The 20,856-nt window shown below is 44.6% G+C and overlaps 1 protein-coding gene across 1 annotated transcript in view; it reads right to left on the bottom strand.

Annotated features, from left to right (window-relative positions):
• The window catches only part of TG (thyroglobulin), a 272,355-nt gene that overhangs the window by 153,063 nt on the left and 98,436 nt on the right, over window positions 1–20,856 (bottom strand). Inside the window, exons 30-35 of the mRNA XM_023223651.2 lie at window positions 18,139–18,276; window positions 16,993–17,169; window positions 15,392–15,503; window positions 13,084–13,163; window positions 12,189–12,332; window positions 1,502–1,564 (exon numbers count right to left, since the gene is read on the bottom strand). Coding sequence (XP_023079419.2) covers window positions 1,502–1,564; window positions 12,189–12,332; window positions 13,084–13,163; window positions 15,392–15,503; window positions 16,993–17,169; window positions 18,139–18,276 — 714 coding nt within the window. The remainder of the gene's footprint in view (window positions 1–1,501; window positions 1,565–12,188; window positions 12,333–13,083; window positions 13,164–15,391; window positions 15,504–16,992; window positions 17,170–18,138; window positions 18,277–20,856) is intronic.

Here is a 20,856-nt window from a genome sequence, read left to right as displayed (position 1 = left end):
AACCCGGGAGGCGGAGCTTGCAGTGAGCTGAGATCCGGCCACTGTACTCCAGCCCGGGTTTACGCCATTCTCCTGCCTCAGCCTCCCGAGTAGCTGGGACTACAGGCACCAGCCACCTCGCCAGGCTAACTTTTTTTGTATTTTTAAGTAGAGACAGGGTTTCACCGTGTTAGCCAGGATGGTCTCGAACTCCTGACCTCGTGATCCGCCCGTCTCGGCCTCCCAAAGTGCTGGGATTACAGGCTTGAGCCACCGCGCCTGGCCTAAACCATAAATCTTTTGGGACTTTTTGATTATTTCAACTGTGTTTGTACATTAACTTGATAAAATTCAAAATCAATTTTGACCAAAATCTGGCTAGGACATGTATTATCTGTTTGGTCTTGGGCAACTTAATCTGTCTCTAAGCCCTACTCCACCTTCTGTGACACGGCAATAACAACACCAACCTCGCAGCATTTCAGGAAGCTAATATCTGTCATGAATGCAAAGTACTAAGCATACACAGTTTCTATAGAAGGCTCAAAACTTTATATATAATGTGTTCTCCAAAGTTAGCTATTTTAACTGACTGAGGGAAACTAATAACATATATGAGTAAAAGACATTTTTATACTTTTAGCCAACAGCCCTGGTTTTAAATAATTTCCTCCTACATGAGCTATATTCTGTCTCTCCAGCCAGGGCCATCATGGCCATAATGACAGATGTCTAGGGTCCCTTAGACATCATGTCACAGGACAGGAATTAACGTCGCTTGGCCTGTTGGCTGAGCAGTGTCTGGAGCCCAGGCTGAGCCTCTCATTTCCTGACAAAGGGAAGCAGAAAAGGGGACGGTGCAGTAAGGCCCGTGCTGTAGTGACCCTTCCACCTTACCCCCATCTAGAACATCCAGATGTCCCCTCTGCACTTCCTGCTGCTTCATGCTAAATACAGCATGTTGTGAGGAGGGTCAGTGGGATGTGCAGGAGCAAGGGCAGCCTGGGTCCAGGCTATGCTACCGGGTTCCCGGGCACCTGGGCTTCTGGACTCAGGGCCAGTGTTTCATTGTTAGATGTCACTGTGCTACCCAGTGTGGCCAATAACTGTAAGCACCAACTATTTTGCACTAATAAGGAGCTGACTTCTTTCCCTTTTTGGCCATAAATAACAACATTCTTGACATTGCCTCCGGATTGTGTGTGTCTAGTCATTACTCAATAGGGCAAAAATAATCCTTAAAATGAAAACTGGGAGAACCTGACTTAAGTCTTACTTTGCTTCAATCAGCCACATTATTTTCACAAATCATTTCATTTCCATGAGTCAGTTTTCTTATCTGCAAAGCGGGTATGTTGCTGGCACTCACCCTCCTTATACATGTGTCTAATTCATAGGAGCTGGAATTAATAAGAGTGATGTGCAAGCTACCAACTACTGTACAAAAGCAAGAGGGAAGAGGAGAAAGAAGATGAATGAGAGAGTGCTCTCATCCGAGAGATCAAAAAGACAATGAACTTACCTTTCTCTGTGAGGGAAGGCAGAACAACGGAAGGGCAAAAACTGGGAGCATTATTTTGAGCAACTGAAAAGGAAAAAGCAGACGTTTAGTTCTTTTCTACCCTCTTGGTATCATCGAGTTCAGAAGGCATTAATAGAAGTACAAGATGGTGATCATGAAATTGGACTTGGAAGACAGACAGCCTGTCCCAACCTGTATCAGTCAGGGTGGGCTGGATAATGCTGAGCTAACAAATAATCTCAACATATAAGTGGCTTAGAAAGTTCAAGATCCCTCTCCTTGCACTACCTGCCTACTGCAGAGAGGCTGGGGGCTTCACTCTATGTTATCCTCTCTCAAGCACCAGGCTGCAAAAGGCAGCTTCTTGCCCCAAGTTTCAATAATTGCCATGCAGGGCAAAGTGAATGCAGCAGATTTATTTCAGTCTTGCTCTTAGAGCTTTTGCCTAGAAGTGACACACATCACTTCTTTCCTCATGACATTGACCAAAGCTAGGAATGAGATCAAGGGTGAGGAAGTGCAGTCCTACCCTGTTCCAGAGAGCAGAGAGCAGAGACATGTGGGAAACAACACAATGCCAGCCACTATCACTTACTGACTCTGTGAACTGGGCGACGCTCTTATCCTTTCTGGGCCTCAGTTTTCACATCTGTACAATGAGGATTGTACTACCTACCTGGAGAATTATGACAAAATTACAGGAGATAACGGAATTTATTACTTTTGGTGCTGTGCCAGGCATAAGATACCAGCTCAGCAAAAGCCAGCTGCTAATAGCAAGCAGCACAGCATGGTGGCAGCCTGGACTTTGAAGGCAGACAGACTGGATATGGACCTCAACAGATCACTTGGAAGCAGCGTAGAGTGACAAGTCTTCTAACTTCCTCTATTTTCAGTTTCAGCATTGACAAAATGAAGATGATGTAAAAATTGAATGAAGAACCATTCATACCCAGTCTGTGACACATAAATGCAAATTATCTTATTTCCCCTTTTCTTCCTTTACTGAACAAATCTAAATCTTCATCACTCTTTTATCTCCAATGGCCCAAACTAGAACCATACATGGGATCTCCTTGCTCACAGCGAGCTGTGGCAATGTAGCATGGCCAGGAGTCAAAAGTAAGGACTCCCGGGTCAGCGGTCCCAGACAAGATTGGTTTCCTGCTTTTCTGCTGTGTAACCTCAAGCAAATTACTCAAACTCTCTGTCCTCAGTTTCCTTGTCTATAAAATGGGCATAATAACAGTGCCTCTCTTAGGGTTGCGAGGCTTAGATGAGCTGATACTGGTGCAGCTTTGATCATTTAGCAAACATTCAATATATCCTATGATTCACTCTTAATACTGCCCTTTAACAGTAACACACTCTCGCCTTGCCTTTTGTCCCTGTGTGCCTCCATGAAAAGCCATGGGTCAGAGTCATGCTCTACTCTGGTCCCAAAGTCCTTGCATGGGTCCCCTCACATCCACCTCCTTCTCTGCTTTCTTCACTTTGGTCAGGTATGTCAAGTCCCAACCTCTCTGCGTTCTAGAGCCTTCAGCCCTATTGTGTCTTTTTCTGCTTGCCATCATCTGTCTGGAAGCACCTGCTACTATCATTCTAAGGCACCAGATCTCAAACTTTGGCAGACCTCCAAATTACCTGGAGGGCATGATAACATACACCTTGCTGGGTCCCACCCCAGAGTGTCTGACTCGGCAGGTCTGGGACGGGATCTGAGGTTTACATTTCTAGCAAGTTCCCCAGTGCTGCAGTTGCTGCTGATCCACACTGAGCTAAGGCTTCTGTCCTCTCATATTCTGGGAGCTCCTCATATAACTCACAATTGCTCATAAGTACCCCCATGTTCCACTATACCCAACTGGTCAGCTTGATACTTATCACCCTGTTTTCACCTGTTTAAAATGTTTGTTCTTCCAAGAAGAGACTCAGAACCATGTTCCTGAGAGTGCAATCTTCAGAGAATAATTTGACTATCTATGTTGAGGGCATTCAAATGTCCACACCCTTGGATCCAGCAATTCTGCTCCTAGAAATTTACTTTGAAGTTCAAAGCAAGCTCTGTTTGCAAAGGAAACATTTCCCAATACTGATTGAACACTGGCAATTACATAAATGTTGAACACTATGTGAATGGTGGTGTGAGCTACAGCACATTCACTGGGGGGATTACCACGCATCTCACGTCAGCAGAGCATTTACCACACAGTTCTGCTGCTGTTGCTTTCCTCTCCTTTCACACCCACCATCAGTGAGAAAAAGTAACAGGCATTATCAGCCTTTGTGTGGGACCTTCTTTATTGTACAGGACTGAGATGAGCCCTGAGAATCCTCAGCTTCCCTGCCTCTAGGGCACTGAAAACCTCAACACCCTCAGACCCTGGGAGGGCTAAAAATTCCCCAGGGGACGTTCCTACTATGAACCTTACTGTGTAACCTTGGGGAAGTTTCTCAGCTAATTTATACCCATTTAAACAGATGAATGCTAGCCTTCCTGGGATTCATGCAGCGGTGTGCAGAAGCCAACTCACAAAGGCTCCCAGCAGCCATTGTGCATGCTCCTTCCCACCTCTGCTTTCAGCAGCAGCAAGTTGGCAGCCTGAAATCAGCCATCATGGGAAGATCCACACCATGGGAAATGGCAACCACTTGTGTTACTGTCATATAATAACAAATACACATTTGGTCTTCATCCCAGTCCCTGGCACAGAGCTCCTAATACCCTCATAATTTACTGAATGATGGAAGTGATAGAAGCATCTTTATTAGAATATTTTATCTGTACTTCTGACTAACCAGCTATAAATTGGGGGTCTCCATGACCTCCTCCTTGGGGTCAATAATTTGCTAGAATGGCTCCCAGGACTCAGGGAAACCACTAACTATTAAAATTTTATTATAAAGGATACAACTCAGAAGCAGCCAAAAGGAGGGACTGCATAGGACAAGGGGGCCGGGGGAGGAGCCTCCACACCCTTTTTTAGGTGCCCCACCCTCCCAGCACCTCTGTATGTTCATCAACTCAGAAGCTCTCCAAGCCTGGTTTGCTGAGGGGACTTAAGAAGGTTCCATCATGTATGAGAATTGAGTAAGTCGTTGGCCATTGGTCAATGAACTCAGTTTCCAGCCATTCTCTTCTTCCTGGAGGTAGGGGAGTGGGACTGAGAGTTCCAGTCCTGTACTCTTGCCTTGGTCTTTGTGGCAACTAGTCCTCCTTCTTAAGCTATCTAGGGGCCTCCAGCCACCAGTCATCCTATCAGCAGACAAAAAGATACTTTTGTCACTCTAGAGATCCCAAGGGACTCAAAAGCTCTTGACTTTGAGGCTCCTTCCCCAGCCCCCTTGTCCTATGCACTCCTTCCTTTTGGCTGTTTCTGAGTTGTATACTTTATAATTAAACTTAATTAGTAAGTGTTTCCCTGTGTCCTGGGAGCCATTCTAGCAAATTATTGACCCCAAGGAGGAGGTCATGTCAACCCCCAATTTATATGGTCAGAAGTGCAGGAGGCTCAGGGCTTGTGATTGGTATCTGAAGTTGGGGGCAGTCTTCTGGGACTGAGACAACCTATAGGGTCTGACTTTAAATCCAGGTAGTTAGTGTCTGAATTGAATTGAATCACTGGTCCAGAGGGCTGAAGAATTGGTTGGTGTTGGGGCAAAATACCCTACAGATGTAGAATCGGAAATGTTATGAGTAAAAAATAGCTCTTACTCCCACTTCATCAGTTGTAACATATTTGCCAGCACAGCACTACATGGAGTAACAGTAGCCCCTACCTCATCAGATTGTTAGGGAATTAAAGGAGATACTGCATGCCAAATGCTAGCCTAGTGCCAGAAGCAGACTTTACGCTTAGTAAAAGGTTAAGAAGCTGTTCATAGGATGTGGATGATGATAAAGAATAGATTCTACAGTAAATTGCTACCTACATATGGAAGTTTCTATGTGGGTTGCAGAGACACATAATTAGAAGAGCTTGTCATTTCCTTTCCAGATTCTTACATCTAGAATTGCAACAGGGTCCAAAAACATTCGCTTAGCAGAAGACAGGAACTGTGAGGCTTCAACTCTCTTTTCTAGAAGTCACATTTGACTTTGTAAATAGATCTCGCCCCATTTGCAGACAATGCACAGCTGCAGATAAGATGGGCAGCCCTAGTTCTCTTCAAAGAACAGAAGTCCCAATGCCCCAGAGGCCTACCCCTTCCAGGAAGCCCTGGGCTCTGGGGTACTGCTAACCACAGAGCAGCCCCTTCTTCCACGCACCACCCCACCTCACCTCAGCACTTATACTCTTGTCCTCTGGAGGCTTAGAACAGTTCCTCTCCGGCTCTACTGCCAGGAAGGGGCTGCAAACAGTCTCATTTGCATTCACAATTGCTTAGCCTGAGACTCTGCAATTCTGTGCTAAGATGCGTGGAACTTTCTGCTCACTTCTGAACTCTGCTCATAGCAGAATCAGAAGGCCCGTGGCTGCAGGCTCTTTGGACCCTCCTGTTGGTGCTCTGCTGCACTAGGTCTGTGCTTTTCTCTTTCTGAATGCTGGGAGACTCTGCTCCGTCCTTTGATCTGTGACCGCAGCCCTGTAAGAAGGTTACATTGCAGTTGTCCATGTGTGGAGGTCTCTGCCTCTGAGGCTGTGAGGTCTGTAAGGGCAGGGGCATGCTACCTCCTCTCTACCTACTGCATATGGCTAGTCAGTGGCCACTGCTCCTTCACCCCACTTCCCTTTCTCTGTATCCAGCTTTCAACCGAAGTCACTTTTGTATAATCCCTTGTAGAACAGAATTTCCTGTTCCTCTCTCATGCTCTAAAGAAGCACTCCCAACCCCCTACTTCTCCCCTGGTATCCCACTACAGTAATACAAGCCACATCACGGTGTAATTCTCTGATTGGAGAGAATGAGTATCTCCTGAGGATGGGGAGAATAGCACCCTCCTCAGGGGGTATGAGTTGATATAAGGAATGCCTTTAGAGTAATGTCTGTGACACGGTTTGGAGGTGTGTCCCCTCTAAATCTCATGTTGAAATGTGACCTCCAGTGTTGGAGGTGATCCTGGTGGGAGGTGTTTGGGTCATGGGGATAGATTGTCATTAATGGCTTGGTGCTGTCCTCGCAGTAATGAGTGAATTCTCGCTCTATGAGTTCACACAAGAAGCAGTGTTTAAAAGAGCCTGGCACCTCCTCTCTCTTGTTCCCTCTCTCTTTCTCTCACTCTCATCATATGACAGGTCTGCTCCCCCTGCACCTTCTGCCATAAAGCTTCCTAAGGCCTCTCCAGAAGCTGGGCAGATGCTGATGCCAAGCTTGCACAGCCTGCAGAACCATGAGCCAAGTAAACCTCTTTTCTTTATAAGTTACCCAGTCTTGGATACTCCTTTATAGCAATGCAAAATGGATGAACATGGTCTGACATACAGTAAGTGATTAAGAAAGATCTGTTTTCCTTAACATCTGTCTCCTTAGCCAGACTATCAACCCTTTGTGGGAAGGGACTTCTAACCTCTGTGCTTCCAAGATGTTTGCAAAGCATATAGTAGGAACTCAATAAATCTCAGTTCCTAATTGATCCTAGTGGCAGTTCCTCAGAAACAGGGGACCAAGTGTGATACGGTTTGGCTCTGTGTCCCCACCCAAATCTCATCTTGTAGATACCATAATTCCCACATGTTGTGGGAGGGACCAGTGAGAGATGATTCAATCATGGGAGTGGGTCTTTCTCATGTTGTTCTCTTGACAGTGACTGGGTCTCACAAGATCTGATGGGTTTAAAAACAGGAGTTTCCCTGCACAATTTCTCTCTTTGCCTGCTGCCATTCATGTAAGATGTGACTTGCTTCTGCTTGCCTTCCACCATGATTGTGAGGCTTCCTCAGCCATATGGAACCGTAAGTCCAGTTAAACCTCTTTCTTTTGTAAATTACCCAGTCTCAGGCATGCCTTTATCAGCAGCATGAAAATAGACTAATACACAGTGTTAATGGGCTCATAGTCATCACTCAGTATAGATGCCACCACACTAAAGGACCAAACCATGGACTTGAAGCAAGGCCAAAATCTGTTATTGAAAATATTCATCAAATCCTTGGTAAAAATGTTTGTCTCATGTGCCAGTGCTGACAGAGAGGTGAAGGAGAAGATCCTATTCACCCTGCAAGGCTCAAGCCCAGGGATTCCCATCTCTAGGCAGACTTTCCGAGTCCCATAGAGGCTACTTCCTACTATTATGTATGTAATTACCTAATACAAAGCTAAGAGTGGGGAAAAAAGTAATGACAACGTCAGCTTCAGTGCTGGGATTTTACATCAGTATACTGGTGTGGTTTTGTTAACTAGAGAACATGGAATTCAAGACCATACTAATGCTCAGAACTCAGCAAATAAGTATGTTTTGGCTCAAGCTATATCATACATCAAAAGATGGTTTCTTACTGGTCAACATGGCCTAGCTGTGAGAATATTCCAATTTATTAAACCAGTCTCCTTAAGTAAGGTTCCCCTTCTCCACCTAGGTCTTAAGAGGAAATAATCCGTAAAGTCTTAAGACTTATCCCACCACCCACTTCTGTTTGATGAAGACAACGTAAGGGAAAAAGAACCTTGTCCTGCTCTGCTGGAGAGTCAAATCACACCACGTCAACACAACTTTGTGACAGCCAGTCCTCCTCCTTCTATACTGAAATGAGAACCATGGAGCCACTTACACCAGAACGCCCATAAGCCATGTGCATCCCATGGTGTTTTCTGCTCAGGGGCCATGGATGGAAGAATGAGAGTCTGATGACATTGTAGCACTTGTCACTTCTCTCCCCAGGCACCCAGACACTGAAAGCAGGCAGTGCACACTGTGAAAGACCACCTGCATGGGCCGAGGAGATTGCAGGAGCTGGACCTTAGGCCAAAAGGAGGGCCCATAGGAACCTTCCAGCAACAGGCTTTCACACTTCCTCTATGGTTTCATTGTTTGCCCCCTCCAAAACTCATGTTGAAATCAAATTGCCATTGCAACAGTAATAAGAGGTGAAACCTTTATGAGGCTGACCCCTCATGGGTGGGACTAACGACATTACAAAATGGCAAGTTTGGTCCCCTTTCTTTTCTTTGCTCTTCTGCCTTTCCCCATGGAATGACGTAGCAACAAGGCCTTTGACAGATGCGGGCTCCTTGATATTTGACTCTCCAGTCTCCAGAACTGAGAGCCAATAAATTTCTGTTTATTATAAATTACCTAGTCTGTGGTATTCTGTTACAGCAGCACAAAATGGACTAAGACGCCTCCCAAGCACAATTTCTTTCTCCTATGTTCCCATGACACTTTACTGATAAGTGCTCTAGTATTTCATCTCTTCTGCTATATTTAATCATATTTCCTCGTATCTTCCTCACTAGACTGTGTCTAAGGAAAACGAATATATCTTATTAATCCCACTTTCCACAGTGCCCAGCACAGTTTATAGCTGAAAACAGATACTCAGTAAAGTCAAAAAATGTATGGTAAGAGAGACCCAGCACAAGAATGTTTTATTTATTTATAATTTGTAACTCCTTCTTAGACTATGAGTGACTGCAAAACAGAAATCATGGCTTTTTCACGTTCAATCACACAACATAGTGATTTAGAGTCAGAAAGACTTGTGTCCAAATTCTAACTCTGATTTACTTTCTGGTGACCATGAGTAAGTGACAACCTCTCTGAGCCTCTATTTCCTTATGATACATGGGTGTGAGAATTAAGTGAGATAGTGCATGCCAAGTGTTTGGAATCCAGTCAGGCACACAGTACGAGCCCGATACATAGAGGTTATATTGGTAATGCCAGAGGACCCCCAGGTATGATTGATGCTCAGTCAGTGTTGGTTGAATAAGAACCCCTCTGTGAATTTTTAATTCCCTGCTCTAAGTTTCTGGTCAAAACTCCTGAGTCGAGTCCCCAGACTGACCCCACAGAACATATGCTGGAAAAAGTTAATGATCTGTGCAGTCAGATGAAAAGAAAAAGAACAGATGGAATAAGTTGGGACAATGAGTACCTTGGTTCCTTCCCCTGCCAACTCCTGTCAAGATGTTGTAACACTCTGGTCTGATTCTCATTACTTCTGAACAAATGAATTACTTCTTAAGCTTCTTTTTACCCGATTCTTCCATGAGTAATATGAAGATGGAAAATGACATTTTTAAGACTTTGGTAAGGTAATGAGGTGAGAGGACAGATGGGGTAAGGGGGAAGTGAGAGGTGAGAGCTCAATTCTGAAGTTCCCCAAATACCCAGTGGTGGCATTGGGTCTCCTTTGGGGCCAAAGACCTGGGCAGGTATTTTCTCCCTTCCTCTATGAGTTAAAGCAGGGAAATTGTTATATATGGAATGTTATTCCTTTAATAGAAACCCACTGAGGATATTTCATTATACAATCCTGATGTTTCTCCTAAAATAATTTCAGATGTTAAAATAAAATAAAAAGCCAATAGAGTAAATTCAGATCAAATCACAGGATGCTGAAGGTAGACACCATCACAAAGATTCCATTCAAACTGGTAATAATTAACCCCAGAAACATCCTCCATGAAGTTGAGGCCCACACAAAGAATGGGTAGGCTCATGAGCAAGGGCCGAGGGCCAGATCCTGCCTGGGAGCTGCATCTGGGCCTTTCAGGTTGGATGTGGCTATGGAATAAGGCACCAAACCACCACCTGGTTTGATTTGTTACTTTATTAGTATTTATTATTTTCAATGTATTAGTCAATTTCCTGTTAATCAATTGAGTTGGGGGAAAGCCAGTCAGGAAAGGTATCTAGACATTTTCCTGTCTAGTCATTTATGGGATGTGAAAGACTTGGCAGGAGGCAACATCGTAAAGGAAAGGAGAATAAGTTTGGGGCCATCAGGTCTGGGCCTGAAGCCTGCCTCTGTTTCCTATCACCAGTGTGGTTTGGGTCAAGCAATTCAACTTTCTATGCTGCACTCTTCTCACCTTAAAATGGAAGAAACAATACCTACTCTGCAGGAGTATCATGAGTATTAAACGGTACAACCCACGTAAATCCATCATGGTCTGAAACAGCAGGCACACGAAGAATGTAATTTCTTCTCTCTTTGCCTATTTTGGGCAAAGGGTTATATTGGATGATATAAAGAATGTGGCTGCGTGCGGTGGCTCATGCCTGTAATCCCAGCACTTTGGGAGGCTGAGGCAGGTGGATCACCTGAGGTCAGGAGTTCAAGACCACCCTGGCCAACATGGTGAAACCCCATCTCTACTGAAAATACAAAAATTAGCTGGGCATGGTGGTGGGCATCTCTAATCCCAGCTACTCGGGAAGCTGAGGCAGGAGAATCGCTTGAACCCAGGAGGCAGAGGTTGTAGTGAGCCGAGATCACGCCATTGCACCCTGGGCAACAAGAGCAAAACACCGCAGCAAAAAAAAAAAAAAAAAAAAAAAGAATGTGGAGGTCAAAGGTAGGGATCTCGAAGACCCCTTCCATATCAGATGGTCCATGACTCTATTTTCCAGGGCAAGCTAAATAAGAGCCAGAATTCACCGTATATTTACTCTGAAACTAACAAGGAAGCCACTAGTGGGAGAAGTTGGAAATACTAAACCTCAGTTCAGCCTCTCTCTAATTTGACTCCTCCTAACTGAACACAGGGTGTTCCATCTTTTTGGGTCTGGGGCATCTTTGTGAATTTGCTTCTGGGACACAGGGTGAAGATGTCTAGTTTCCATGTGGCTGCCGAATATTCCCCAAATCTACCCACACCATAAACACCTGTGATGTAAGCGGTGACAGAATCACAGTGAGTCTCATTCACTATTTTCACCAACGGAAAACCTGAAGAAGTGGTGTGACTTTCCTAAAGACAAACCCATAGTAAGTAGATGGCAGAGTTTGAATAATGCTAATGTCTCCTTATCCGAGTCCAGGAGCTTTTATGTCACACTGTAAATGCCATTCATTCATTCCTTCATCAATTTCAAATTGAGCTCCTAAAACGTGCCCAGATATAATCAGAATCATACCTTAAGGACCCGTGTTGGGTCAATGCTGCCTTGGCCTTGAAGTCCTAACTCTATATGCATTGTCAAATACACGTTGGTTGTCCCCGTTTTCCTCCATGGGACTACCATGTGCTACACTGTCTTGATTGTCAAGGTAAGAAAACCAAGGGAACGTGCTAGAGTCTACACGTATTGATTTTCCCTGTCCAGCAACAATGCCTTCACTATTGTTTGAGGAACATCTCCTATCCTAGTGCATACAGCCTTGTTGGGACTGTCAAGCTGCCCCACTCTCCCTCTGGCAGTGTATTGACTAAGCCCAGGTGGGACCAAACTCTCCCCCTCGAATTTAAAGGTTGAATAAAACCACTAAACCCTATGAAGCAGATTAATGATGATCATGGCACACTGAAGAAGTTGTCCATTCGTTTCTGCTACATATGTCCATGGAAATGGTCCATTTCCATCTTTACTGAGACCTACTTGCTCATCCTTACTTTGAGTCAATGAGCAGACTTCCAATAAGTTTCTTGTATGCTTAAGTTAAACAGAATCCATTTCTGTTGCTTGAACCCAATGAATCTTGACTAATCTACTCACCAACCCAAGAACATTGTCTTAATGCATGACTGGGAAATAGTTAACTAAAGATGCCCATATAGCTGTCAAGAGAAAGCTACTTACTGGGCTTCTGGTACCATCCAAAGGGATAGGTGTGGACTTCAATGTCAGGAGAGCCACAGTCCAAAATGCGCCAGGCTCCTCCATTCTCCTCACTGCACATCTGAAGTCCCAAGCTGTTCAGAGTGAGACATGTCACCTCTCCTCCTGGGGTGAAAAAAAGAAAAAAAAAAAAAAACACAATCAGGAAACTGAATACAATGGAAGAGTCTAATAAATGAGAAAAATTCTGCAAGTTCATTGTTCAGCAGACATTTGGGATATGCCACTATATTTCAGATACTATCTCAGCCACTGCTGAAAAACCTGGTATCTGAACTCAAGGAGCTTCTGATCTAAGAGCAAAGGGATACAGGTGGCTAATACTTATCAAGTACTATCATGTGCTCAGGGCTATGCTAGGTCTCTGTTGGTATTGCTTCACTTGGTCTTCACATAACCTTATGAGGAAGGTAGTTTTGGTAGCCCTATATACAGATGAGGAGGAAATAGAGGCTCAGGGAGATTAAGGGACTTTTCCAGAATCACACACTAGTAAGGGAACGAACCAAGCATTAAATACATATCACACAAATGGATCCAAAGTTCACCAAGCTGCTTGACCCAAGTGTTGAAAGATGAACAAAAGATAGCTAAGCCAAGAGTGGAAGGAAGGAAGTTTGGCCAGAGAGAACTGCACATGTAAAGTGATGATTGCTGGACTAAGAGCCACGTCTCAGCTACATTTACTAGCCAGTTGCCCTCTCCAAGCCCCCACTTCCTTATCTGTGAACAAGGATTGCTTCTCCCTACTCACAGAGAGGAGACGCTGAGGGTTTGATAAGAGCATAGATGTGAATGTGTTTTCTAAACTGCAGAGTGCTGTGAGCAGGGGAGAGGGAGCTGTTACTATTATTACCTTTTAACTGGGAAACATTTAGAAATCCAAAGCCAGTGCAGCATGGGTCCGCATCACACCGTCGTTCACATTCAAAGAACCTGGCATAGGAAGAGAAAGAGCAGGCCTGAAGGTTTTCATTGGTGGCCCAGAACCTACTGGGTGGGCTGATTGTAGTCATTCTTGCTTTTGGGGACCAGCTTTTTTTCACCCCCTACTTAAACTGGGGATGCTTTGGTCAATGTGCATCAGTGGACTCTTAGCTTTGATGTTCTTTCTGAAAACAAGATTCTACTCCTCTCTGGAGTAATACTGTCCTGCTATTAATCGTTTATTCACCCATTCATTCATCATGCACATATTCTGTGTCTATTATGTGCCAGGCTTCAACCAAGCTAACCCAGGATCCAGAATGTACTCCTTCAGTCCTTTCAGGCAAGCAGAAAGTCTTAGCTTTGGACACTGGGAAAATAAAGAAATAACAGGGAAGGCATTTCTAGAAAGAGGAGAGTTCACGGACTTAGAGTCAGGGTGACCCAGTCAGGGGCCTATTTAAGCAGCAGGAGCTGAGCCTGTGCTCCTCTTCACTTCCCCTCTTACTGTACAACGTGGATAATTACACTCTACCAATGCATTTCTGTTTACTGGGTCAGCCCATCCAGTCAGGCTCTCTCAAAACTGACCTTGTTATCCACTCAATGTTGCTACTAAGCCCCACCCTCAGCTTCTAGGGCTATTCATGGCAGGAGGGACTTAATGGCTCCAAACCAATGTTCCTGGGCTCAATTTCAAGCTTCCCCTGCCCTGACCACTCTGCTCCAGTCTGACCACTCATTCTTGACTCCTGAGAGCTTTCTCAAACCCCTAGTCCCTTCTTGGCGGGGGAATCCTGCCTAGTTATTGCCATTCTCCTTCCCTGAACCCAAGTCTCATCCAAGTGATGATGCTTTTATCTGCTGGGCAGCATCTCCAACATTGGCAGCATCTGTGCCCTGATGCCTGCAAGTCACCTCTCTGCTTTTCCGTCTCTTAGTTCTCTGCCAACATGCCCACTTACCACTTCCTTTTCCCATCTTGGAAGCTCATTTCTAACATCCAGTCTGGACCACGCATTATCCCAGCCAACTACATTTCCCTGAGTCTAGACACACAATCTACTCCCCTAGTTCCCATCCCAGTTCCACGGTCAGGCTGATCCCTGGTTCCAACCCTCCTTTTCATCCACCCCTCCCATCAGCACAGCGGTGTCCAGCTGAATCTCAAGACAGATCAGCCTGCCTCGTCTTTTTACCCCCATTTTCAAAAGCAGATCTTAAGCACCAGCAACATGGTTCAGTGTCATAACTCATAACTCAAGAGCACTTCACAGATCAATGGTTCGTGAATGAATGACCCTTGAATTTTTAAGTATAAAAGAATCACTAGGGGAAGCTTCCTCAAAGGTCAGATTCTTGAATTCCATCCCAAGAAATGCTAATTCAGCAGGTTTGAAATAGGACCCAAGGATGCAGTTTATAAATAAGACCCAAGAGTGCAGATCTCTGGATATCACCCGTTAGAATTCACATTCATCTCTCAGGGTGATTCTAAGGGGTAAGATCCACAGACAATACTAGGAGAGACATCATCTTCAATTAAAACAACTAAATAATGACTAAGCAAAAAATTCAACCATAAAATAAATTTAAAAAATAAATAAAAAATAAAAATTATTTATATGCCTATGAGTCTATTAAAATGTCTACTTGCTCTGCAGATTCTGAGTACTGTGATGGGAGGTTTTGAGAACCAAGTTTATTACCATACTTGATAATTTACATTAAATAATGAGATGTAGCTCAGTGGCTCTTTCATCATCCAGCTAGTAGTTCAAGGCTAAATGTTGTGTTTACCATCAGTAACTTACCTTACCTAACGTTTTCAGATATGGTTACCTCCTTATTACCTTTTACCCCCTTAGCTTTGGGTTTTATAGTTTTTGTTTGTTTGTTTATTTTTTGTTTTTTGTTTGTTTGGCTGGAGTGCAGTGGCACAACCTCAGCTCACTGAACCTCCACCTGCCGAGTTCAAGCGATTCTCCTGCCTCAGCCTCCCGAGTAGCTGGGACTCGTAGCATGTGCTGCCACCATACCCAGCTAATTTTTGTATGTTTAGTAGAGACAGGGCTTCACCATGTTGGCCAGGAGGTCTCGATCTCTTGACCTCGTGATCCGCCTGGCTCGGCCCCCAAAGTGCTGGGTATGCTTCTGTTTTTACCTGTGATTGTGTCACCTTCGTCAAGGAAGTATTATTAATAATAAATATTAGGGGTGAGACACAAGTAGCTTACCCATTAGAAATAGATTTTTCAGACATGGGCACTTTATTTCTAATGGATATCCCCATCAGTTTTTGGAACGGCAGGCGAGTGTAAAAGTTCTTCACTTTATCTTCCAGTATAACTACATAGAGGAAGAAAGAAAATTCATTACTTAGAGATTTGCTATAGTAATGAAAATATGAGGACAAATGAGTAAAACACAGACTGAAAGTTTCTAATTAAAGATGACATATTAAATTCATATTAACTCTCAGTTCCTATCCCAAATCTCACTAAAACGATGGTAAGTCCACAAGGACAAAGATTTTTTTTTTTTTTAAGTGGGGACACAGCAACAAAATGTTGGAAGCTAGAAAGTATATGGAGGAATAAAAATAGGCCTAATAGACCAAGAAAACTACTCAACTTTTCTGTGGGAAGAACCAAGAAGCAATGCCATCTGCCCTCTGGAATCCCACAAGGTTTAAGTATGGTAGCCTTGGGGGTGAAGGTGGCCCAAACAGAAGTACTGGCTGGAATCTCTTTAAGAAGCTATTTGGTCTCTAGATGCCCTCCTCTGCTCTCCACAGCTGACAAAAGCCCCCTCCCCACCATGGAAGAAGATAGAAGGTTCATTTTCTCAAGAGGACAGAAGAGAGGATCTCTTGGGTGCATCAGGTATAGTCCATGACATGAGCACTTCACTGAAAGTAGGAGATTCTTTCAAGTCAGTCTGCATAATAAATATTGAGGTGTCCCCCCGCCCGACATTTTCCAAATTTATTTGGTGCCCAAACCACCAGCAGCCAGGCTCACGTCCCAAGGCCAGGTGTTGAGAAACTCCTCTGAAGGAGGAACCTAAAAATACTGGCGTGAGGAATTCCCCAAAGGGCAACCCAACAGGATTATCCCTCAGAGAAACCTAGAGTCGACAAGTTCCCACCACACATTTGGGGCTGCCCAGTCAGCTTGTGGACCCCTTTGACACTGGAGTGGAAAAATAAGGGTCACTGGACATCTGATAAAGGCCTCCACCAATGAGGATAGAACAGTAAATGAAAGGTGACAACATCTGGAGAAAACAGACTGTGTGGGGTTAAAAAATCTCCAAAAATATGGCATCATTAATGGACTGGGAGAGAAAATCACCTTCTATCTTGTTAAAGTCACTGCTGCTGACATTCTGTGTAATATACAGCCAAATGGAATTCTGCTGCAGGTATTAAAGGTGGCTCTCTTAGGAGAGGATTATTTTCTATTGTCAATTTGATGCAGTTCTAAATGGTTTCACATCTCTACAAGGAACATGAATAACTTTACTTTTAAAAGAAGAAAAAATTAGTTTTAAGTATGAATAAACATTTTGGATTTTATTTTTTTAAAGCCTACTTCTGCATTGAAATATTGCCCCAAATAATCCTGTTTCATATTTTTTGTATAAACTGAGACAATTACGCAGTAGTTTATTGATTCTAACCTGAAAGTTTGGATCCATGTTCCCATCTTCTTGAAACCAATAAAAGTATAAAGAAAATGTTTTTTAAATAAGAAACTAATCTGGATATTTCTAAAACCATAGAGCCAGCAGAACATTGGAAATACAGTTTATGCAGATCCCTCCAAGTGCTCACCTTTCTTCTGGAACAGGGCCTTTGGCCTCTGGGGCAGGATCAATCTGCAGCCCTGGGCATTGGACTCCAAGATGTCATCACACACCTGTGCCTCTGGGTAGAGGGTGCAGGTGAAGTACAAGGATGCACTCTCTGTTACTTCTGCAAACTGACAGAAGGAGTGCTCCTGCACACAACCTACAGGCAAGACAGTAGTGTGATTTTAGTTCTTGCATGGTCTACAGAGGAGAATAATCTCTACAAGATTATCTGGGGTGGGGGGAATGGCTGGTGGAGATGCCTCCTAGTTAGGGAAGAGGCCTGAGACTGTCATGATCATCCAGTCTGAAAGGCCCATGCAAAAGCCCTGGGGTTCTGATAGCTGAGGAGGGAGATATGTGCTCCTGAATAAAGGGAGAGTCAAAGGCATAAGGGGAAAACCTCAAACTCAGCAATACAAGAGGCAAAAGAGCAATATTCCATTGGATCCACCCATGGCCATCTCAGAGGGAGTCAAGATCTGCAGACCAGAGGCCATGGGACTGTAAAAACTGTGAACTTTGTGAATGGTTTCCTTGTACCTCTGCCCAAGTCAGCCTATGCCCCTGGTATATATGAGCTCCCCAAAGGCTAGGAACATGGTCGATTTGATTCATTTTGGGTGTTCTCTTCCATCTCCAAAATCAAACACAAAGCTTTGAACATAACACATACTTAATAACTTTCAAATGGATGGATGGATAGATGGACGGATGGATGGATAGATGGATGGATGGATGAATGGATGGGATGGATGGATGGATGGATGGATGGATGGATGGATGGATGGATGGATGAATGGATGGATGGAATGGATGGACAGATGGACGGATGGACAGATGGCTGGACGGATGGATGGATGGATGGGATGGATGGATGGGATGTATGGAGAAACAGGTGGATGAAGAGAGGCTCTGGGAGCAGAGTAGAGATTACATTGTAACCTTCTAGAAAATAGGGGTTATGTGTTATCTTTCTTTTATATCATCCATGGTACTAAGAGTGCAGTGATCCCTGAGTTATGACACAATATTTGACCTTATATGTTTCTCAGGAGTTGCCAAACTAGGTCTGTGATGCTTGACTACAGTGTCTGAAAGAAGAAGGATGAGGTCTAAGTATACTTACGAGAAAGGCACCACAGGTTTGCCTGCTGGGCTGAAAACAGGTGCTTGAAAAGCCAGTGCTTCTGGCTGGGCAGTGATCGATTTCCATTGACAATGACCTGGTCAAGGTCCACAGGGGAGAAAAGATCTGTTGTCAAACCTGAAAAAGAAGCAGAGGGTCCATTTCCTGCACCTTTATCTCTAGTGAATATGAGAAAAACACAAGAAAGAAACACACAGAGAGAGAGAGAGAGAGAGTCAGAGATAGAGACAGAGACATTTTTATGCTGTGTGAAACCATAGCAGGATTGAAGTCAGTAGAGCTGAGAGTCTGCTCAGACAGGAATAGTTCAGAAGGCCCCAGGAAGTCCTAAAAGTTACGGGATGGCAAAATCTTAGAATCTGGGTTTGGATAAAGTCTTGGAAGTTATCTAGTCTACCTTTTCACCAAATGCAGAAGTTTTTCCCTGGAGACCTCTGGCAAATGCCTCTATAGCTCCACATGACAACATTGTGCTGACCACAGCAGCCTACTCCATCATTAGGAAGTTGTATAGTCAAGTCCTCTTTTTGTAACTTTGAGCCACTAATCCTCTTTTCTGTCTTCTGAAGTCACATGGAAGTCCAGCCTCTCTCCCAAATGGTAGTCTTCATCTATAAAGTGAGCTTTCAGCTCCACTTAACCCAAACTTGAAAGTTTTAGCTCAATCATTCCCTGAATCTTTCTTCAGGTATTCATATGCCATGATCCCAGCTCTTCCTTGGGTTCCCACTGCCTATGGAACAGAAATCCAGGTTCTTTTCTTAATCTGGGCTCTACCTGCATTTTGAGCCTCACCTCAGATTGTCTTGATTTGCACTCCAGCAGCACAACAGCCCTGCTAACTCTCTAGCTCATCACCACGCTGTGTGCAGTCCCCGTGCAATTGCTCATGCTCTTCCCTCTGTTGACTCAAGCTCCATTACACCCTCCTCTCCCACCCAGCTAGTGCAGCTTGTGCTTTGAGGATCAGCTTTGATCCCTCCTGCTCTGATGTCCTGTGGTTCTCTACAAGGAGATTCTATAGGGCCAAGGGTCCCAACACCCAGGCCCAGTGGGGACAGCTCTGTATCCTTGGAGGGTTCTGTCTTCAGGGAGACGTACAGTGGTGGCATGAGGCAGATCAGGGAGGTGAGCTAGGGAATGTTTGAAATGTCCATTCATTCAGGGCTCTGTATAAGCGGCACTGCATCCCCTATACATACACCTCCACTTTGCTGTGGACTTGGGCACTGTACTTTCCTTGTTAGTGCTTGTCAGCAGCCACTTTCCACACTCCATAAAGCAGGCTCAAGGAGACTGAGCTTCTTCACTAGAAAGAACCACTGGACAGGATAAAGGTTTTATGAGTACTTGGCAAGATCAGAAGTCTGGTGCTGGCAGAGACCCCAGAGACCATGTTTCCACCCCAGCCTGCATCTCATCTGATTGTATGATGGTCAGTTCCCATGCCTGTTTCCTCTCTGAACCATGCCTGGCACAAGTGGGCAAAGACCTCAGAGACCATATTGCCTCCCCAGCCCTCATCTCACATAATTGTATAATGGCCAGTCCCCATGCGGGTCTCCCCATTGAACCATGCCTGGCACAAAGTAGGAGCTCAGGGAGATCACAGATTGCCCCTTAGGACAGCAGCGTAAGGGAAGAGAAACAAGGCAGCAGGACTGAAGGCACACCTGCTCTTGGAGCCTTAGCACAGGTGTTCCCCTTACCTGGAACACCTTTCCTCAGGTGTACCTGGGAGCATCTGGCAGATCTTTGTGGCCTCCTCTGAGAAACCCTTCCTGACCCCTGCAGGCTGCTAGCATTCCTTCTCCTGCATTCTCACTGCACCTAACACCTGTCCACATTGCACCCCTTGATACGTTGTCATGCAGTGATTGGCACATGGAATTCTCACTAGTCTGTGAATGTCCAAGGCCACAGCCACGTGTGCTCAAAAATGTCTGCTGGATGAAAGAATGAATACTGTAGCCACTTCATCTTATACCTGGTTTATATGCCATATTAGATAAAGTCATTTCCTACTTCTCTTAAAACTATGTGCTCTCCTTAAAAGCAAGGAGACCAATCACTCTCGTTGGCTTCCTGGGTTTGTCTCAAATATTCAGACTGATAGTAGTAACCTGGTACACAAAGGGGAAGATTCCTCACTGTCCTCTGAATCAGAGAGGCCATTCTCATGGACCCTGAGAAGCACCCTCCAAGTAAACGAGCACGTGGAGACGCCACTGGGCTTGGACTCAATGCAATTTATTCTCCAGGCACTTTATCTCCTTGAGCCCAGGAATGCAATCAACCAAGAAAGGGAAAACTGAGTTGAGCCTTGTCTATTCACCCTGACTCCCCGCGTCTCCAGTGGGGGCCAAGCTCCCCTTCTAGGGGAGAGGGAAGAAAGCAGGGGTGGGGGGAGCATCCTGTGTGAATCATGTGAGAGTTTTGCAGATGCTGCCCTAAAGTAGTGTGTGATGATGGATTTGACAGAACCTTCCCAAGTGCCACTAACTCATGCACATTTACATTATCATAAGCTGTGTGGCTGCCCCTCAAAGGCACAGCCAAGGTTGAGGATCACAAACACAATGCCTAATCAAGCAAGGGGGGGCAGGGTGCTGGGCATTTTTTAGGCATGTGTTAAGTACCAGGCACTGTGCCAAGTGTTTTCTATCTAATGGGATAAGAGGTAGACAAAATTATTTT

Source organism: Piliocolobus tephrosceles, chromosome 7 (assembly GCF_002776525.5).
Source record: "Piliocolobus tephrosceles isolate RC106 chromosome 7, ASM277652v3, whole genome shotgun sequence".
NCBI classification, from domain to species: domain Eukaryota; kingdom Metazoa; phylum Chordata; class Mammalia; order Primates; family Cercopithecidae; genus Piliocolobus; species Piliocolobus tephrosceles.
This window is presented reverse-complemented; position numbering and strand designations above follow the sequence as displayed.